At 41.2% G+C, this 5728-nt stretch overlaps 1 protein-coding gene across 1 annotated transcript in view; it reads left to right on the top strand.

The window, feature by feature from the left end:
* LOC125027763 (coiled-coil domain-containing protein 169-like) overlaps positions 1-4724 on the top strand; it is a 14377-nt gene extending 9653 nt beyond the window's left edge. Inside the window, exons 6-8 of the mRNA XM_047616899.1 lie at positions 1265-1420; positions 1845-1905; positions 3416-4724. Coding sequence (XP_047472855.1) covers positions 1265-1420; positions 1845-1905; positions 3416-3559 — 361 coding nt within the window. The 3' untranslated portion in view covers positions 3560-4724. The remainder of the gene's footprint in view (positions 1-1264; positions 1421-1844; positions 1906-3415) is intronic.
* Positions 4725-5728: the final 1004 nt, after the last annotated feature.

The raw sequence follows: 5728 nt of genomic DNA, 5'->3' as shown, positions 1-5728 counted from the left end.
ACATACACACACACACACACACACACACACACACACACACACACACACACACACACACACACACACACACACACATGTATATGTATATATATATAATATATATACATATATATATTTATATATATGCATGTGTGTGTTTTCTTGTAAAGTGAAGGTCTTTCATATATAAGAAAGACGTTTAATATATATACACTTGCAAATGTGTTAATAACCACGCGTAGTAACTATCTGTTTCATCAAATAAATCTTACAATTTGCCACGAATTGAAATACGTAAACATCTTACTACAGAATTCCTCCTCTACTTTTCTCTAACTTTCTTTCCTTTCTCTCTTGTTTCCCTGTTCTTGTCACGTTTCCTTTATTTTCCATTTCTTATCTTATCTCTCCTTTCTCTCCGTTTACCTCCTCGTTTTCTTCCATTCCTTTCTTCCTCTCCCTCTTCTTTCCCTTTCCTTTTCCTTCTCCCTCTCCTTCTCCTTCTCCTTCTCCTTCTCCTTCTCCTTCCCTTCCTCCTTCTCTCTCTCTCTCTCTCTCTCCCTCTCTCTCTCTCTCTCTCTCTCTCTCTCTCTCTCTCTCTCTCTCTCTCTCTCTCTCTCTCTCTCTCTCTCTCTTTCTTTCTCTCTTTGGTACGGTGGTAGCGTACTCGTTTAGTCATCTTGTTTACCCGCGTTCAAATCCCGCACTGGCAGTGGATATGAACCCCGGCCATTCCATGTACACGGGGTAATTTGGAAGCAACTATAAACAAAGAGCCTGTCAAACGAAGAATAACAGATGTAACTAATGGAATTCAACTAAATCATTATCTCTCTCTCTCTCCCTCCCTCCCTCCCCCCCCCTTCTCTCCTTCCCTCCCTCCCCCCTTCTCTCCTTCCCTCCCTCCCTCCCTCCCTTCTTCCCTCCTTCACTCCCTCTCACCCACCCTCCCTCCTTCCCCCCCCTCTCTCTCTCTGTCTCTCTCTCTCTCTCTCTTTCTTTCTTTCTTTCTTTCTTTCTCTCCTACATCACCTATCACATATATACCTCCTGCCCCCAACCCCCTCTGTTCTACCATACCCCACCCATAAACCCGCCACACGTTTCCTCGTCTCCTGCTTCTCACCCATACCCCTTGGCCCCAACCTTCACCCCCCTCTCTTACCCCATTCTTTTACCCCCCATTCCCCAATCCCCAACCTAACCTCCCCCTCCCTAACAACAACCCTCACCCCCCCCCCATTCCCCAACCCCCAACTTAACCTCCCCCTCCCTTGCCTTCCAGCAGCGGTCAGTCCGGCATCCGGCCATCGCAGCGCATCTTGGACCCGCGCAAAGGACCCATCAGGAAGACGGTGGGCGTGCGCTCCCTCCCGCGCCTCGACCAGGAAGCGCTCGATTACTACGACGCCGCAGGACTGAGCAGAAAGGCGCGATCCAGGTGCTGTTGGAGGCGGAGGGGCGTGGCTGGGGGTTGGGGGTTGGGGGTGGGGGGGATATGGGGTGGGCTGGGTAAGGGTTGCTGTTGGTTATATAATTTTGCGATTTATCTTTCTTATCATGCGATAAATCTTTCTAATTTTGCGACAAACCTTTCCAACCATGCAACGAATCTTTCTCATCTTCCAATAAACCTTTCCAATCTTGCAACAAACCCTTTCTAATTTCACAACCAACCCACTCTTACCATCACCAACACACACACACTCCCCCCATCACCAACACACACACACTCCCCCCATCACCAACACACACACACTCCCCCCATCACCAACAGACACACACTCCCCCCATCACCAACACACACACACTCCCCCCATCACCAACACCTCACTGACCCGAAGGAGGAACCTGTCTCCCTTCAGGTCTCGAGGACGAGCGAGGACCCGAGCCAAGTCCCTGGAGGCGAAGAAAGAGTCCAACAGGGTACGTTGGGATTGGAGGCTCTGTCCTGTCCTTTGTTTCTTTGTTATTTGTTTCCGTTATTATTATTTGTCTCCGTTTATTATTTGTCTATTTTTTATCATCTTTTTTATTAGTGTCTTTATATTATTATTTGTCATTATCGTTATGATTATTTATTATTGTTATCATGATTATCATCATCGTTATCATTAACACTAATATTATTGTTGTTATTATTATCATTATCATTGTTTTCATAATCATTTTCATTATGATTATGATTATAATTTTAATTATGATCATCACTATCATCATCATTGTTATTTAAGGTAAAATAATGATTATGTTACAAATCATATATCCGTTGCTGTTACATTGTCGACTGTTTCCTTCCCTGTCGTTGGAGCAATGTCTTCCTCTTCCTCTTTCTTCTCCTTCGATTTTACTTCTCCCATTGTCTTCCTCTCATCTGGCAGCTTCTTCCTCCTCTTTCCTCTGCTTCTCCTCCTCGCATGTTCTTCTTTGCCTTTGTTCCTTTGCTCTCCAATACGCAATTTTCCTTCTCTTTGCTTTCTTAGCAGCTGATGAGGAAGACCAGTGGTTGGTGGCCTTTAGCCTTCCTCTTCCTTTTCCTCTTGTTGTCCTTTTTCTACCTTTTCCTTCTCTTCTCATTCTTTTCTTCCTTTCCTTCTTTTCTCATTCTTTTCTTCTTCTTGTTGTTCTTTCTTCCTCTTCCTTCTTCTCTTCTCGTTCTTTCTTCCTCTTCCTTCTTCTCTTTTCATCCTTTTCTTCTCCTTCTTTCTCATCCTTTTCTTCGTCTTCCTTCTTGTTCTTTCTTTCTCTTCCTTCTCTTCTTGTTCTTTCTTCCTCTTCCTTCTTCTCTTCTCATCCTTTTGTTCCTCTTACTTCTCTTCTCGTCCTTTTCTTCCCCTTCTTTCTCATCCTTTTCTTCTTTCTTCATCTCTTCTTGCCCCTCTTCTTTTCCCATCTTCTTCTTCCTATTCATTTTTCTCTTCTCGTGCTTTTCATCCTCTTCGTTCTTCTCTTACCCATTTTTCCAGTTCCCTCTTCTCATTTTTTTCTTCCTCTTCCTCCTTATCTTCTCGTCCATCTCTCATCCTCTTCCTCCTATTCATTCTTCTCTTCTCGTCCTTTTCTTTCTCTTCTTCCTTTCTCATCCTTTCTTCCTCTTTCTTCCCTCCAGATGCTGATAAGGAGGCATGGACGGCCAATGGACTTTCCCTTCCTCTTCCTCTTCCTCTTCCCTTTCAATTCTTCTTCCTTCTCTCTCTAAAACGTAACTCAACATTCTTCCTTTTCGTTCCCTTTTGCGGGGGGGGGGGGGGGGGCAAGTCTTGTCATCGGTCTATGTCTTCATCTTCTTTTTCCTCTTCTCCTTTTTTCTTCTTCCTCTTGCTCGTCCTCTTCCCCCTCCTCCTCCTCCCCCTCTCTCCCTCCCGTACAATTCCTTCTTTTCCTCTCCCAACCACTCCCTGATTCATCCCCCCCCTTCTCCCCTTCCCCCGCACAGCTGATGAGGGAGGACGAGCGGGCGAAGTCGTCGGGCGAAGTCGTCTCGCAGAGGTCGTCCTCGGGAGTCTTCGAGGAGTCGTCGTACGAGGCGAGCAACGAGGCCTCGACCAGCGCCTCCGTCGAGCTCGGGTCGGAGAAGTGAGCGAAGGGAGGAGAGAAGAGAATAAGAGAATAGCATGGAAGAGAATAGAAGAAGAGGGGGGAGGAGAAGTGAGCGATTAGAGGAGAGGAGAGAATAAGAGAAAAGTATGGGAGAATATAGAAGAAGAGAAGGGAGAAGTAAGCGGAGTCCCGGATGCCTTCTCATGGGGAGAGATAAGGAAGAAGGTGTAGAGGAAGCGAGGAGAGGAGGGAGAGAAGAGAAGAGGATAAGGGAATAAAATAGAATGGACTGTAATATAATATATAATAGAATAGAAGAGGAAAGGGAAGTTAAGGTGATGTGATGTGTAAGGAGACGGACAGAAGAGAAAAGGAAAGAGAAGAGACGAGAAGAGAAAATCAGAGAAGGAACGAGAAGAGAAAGGAAGAGAAGCAAAAAAAGAATGAAGGCGAGAAAAGGTTCCTCGTGTTCCACAAGAAGAGTTCCTCTGGATCTGTGTCTTGCGCGCGTCCTTAGCCTCGAAGTATCAGTCTCCTCGAAGCTTAAACCGGGCAAGAGTCATTTAGGTCTTAGGTCCCGGAGTATCAGGGTCTCCAGCTTTCGGTATCAGGTGAGGTTTTGTTTGGGTTTAGGATAATGTGCGTATAAGATTTAGAAGACTAATGAGCCTTTTTTTATTAACTACTTTGGGCTTGGGTATTCGGTGAAGTATACACCGGCTTCCAATATAAGGACTTCATTAATAGGAGGGGCTGGCTTCATTATCAGGAGGGACTTGGTTCAATATCAAGAGAGATTTGCTTCAGCATCAGGAGGAACTTGCTTCAATATCAAGTAATCCGATAAGGTTCGGGCTAATCTAGGATTTCGGCCTTGCTTTAACCTTCAGGATTGAGATGACATTTTGAAATTTGATAAAGTTTGTCGTTGAACTCCTTCATTATTAGAATTTCCGAAAAAAAAAAAAATTGCTTTACTTGAAACATAATTAATTTGGTATGTGTAAGTAAGTAAGAGTATTTTTTTTTTTTTTTCATAGCGTATTCCGTCCAATAAGCAATACTATTAAAAATGAAGAATGGATGTATGTCAGTGAATATAGACATAAATAGATGAATGAGAGAGAGAAAGAGAGAGAGAGAGACTGGTGATTACATTCGCCCATAAATGAACTGTAAATAGGAATAAACATATACCAATGTAATTCGCAAGAACTTTATTCTTCCTCTAACACACAAAAAAAAAAAAAAAAAAAAAAAAAAAAAAAAACACATATGGTTAAAAAGAAAGGAACAGAATATAACTGTAAAGAAGAGTAAAAGGTAAAGTGAAAAGTCGACAGAAGAAAGATGAAGTAAAAACCCTGTGATTATATTATATTATTTTACTATAGCTAATGTTATCATATTTACTCTTAAGAGAATAGCAATAATAAATCCTTCCCTTTAAATATGACTGAATAAAATAAGGATGTCGATAGTGATGATGATGGTGACAGTGGTGGTGATATGATGATGATGATAATAATAATAATAATAATAATAATAATAATAATAATAATAATAATAATGATAATAATAATAATAATAATAATAATAATAATAATAATAATAATAATAATAATAATAATAATGATAATAATAATAATAATAATAATAATAATAATAATAATAATAAAATAATAATAATAAAATAATAATAATGATATAATAATAATAACGGTAATATTAGTAGTGATAATAATCATCATGATAATATAATAATGATAATAATAACAATAATAATAATAATAATAATAGTGATAATTACGATAAAAAAATACGATAAAGATAATGACAATGACAATGATAACGATATTAATAATGATAACAATGGTAATGGTAATGATAGCAATACTACTGATAATAATTATGATAATGATAATTGTAGGAAACCTCTGTTGAAGGCGAGGTTCCAGGTGAACCATTAACAATGGAGGTCCGAAAGCAAGAAGGTTCCTGCTCTTACTGGCCACAAGTAAAGCACAACTCGAAAGCACGATAAAGAAAACACCCACTAAGGTATCTCAGCAAACACCTCACAAGACCGATCTTGACCTTTCTGCGTGTTCCCCCTCCGACTCTCATATCCTTCCTCTCTCTTCCCTCTGTAGCTAAGGCCGAGAACCAGCTTTTAAACGGAGTTGGGAGCGTCGGGTAACTGCCCTAG

The sequence above is a fragment of the Penaeus chinensis genome, chromosome 8, assembly GCF_019202785.1.
Source record: "Penaeus chinensis breed Huanghai No. 1 chromosome 8, ASM1920278v2, whole genome shotgun sequence".
In the NCBI taxonomy this organism is placed as follows: domain Eukaryota; kingdom Metazoa; phylum Arthropoda; class Malacostraca; order Decapoda; family Penaeidae; genus Penaeus; species Penaeus chinensis.
This window is presented reverse-complemented; position numbering and strand designations above follow the sequence as displayed.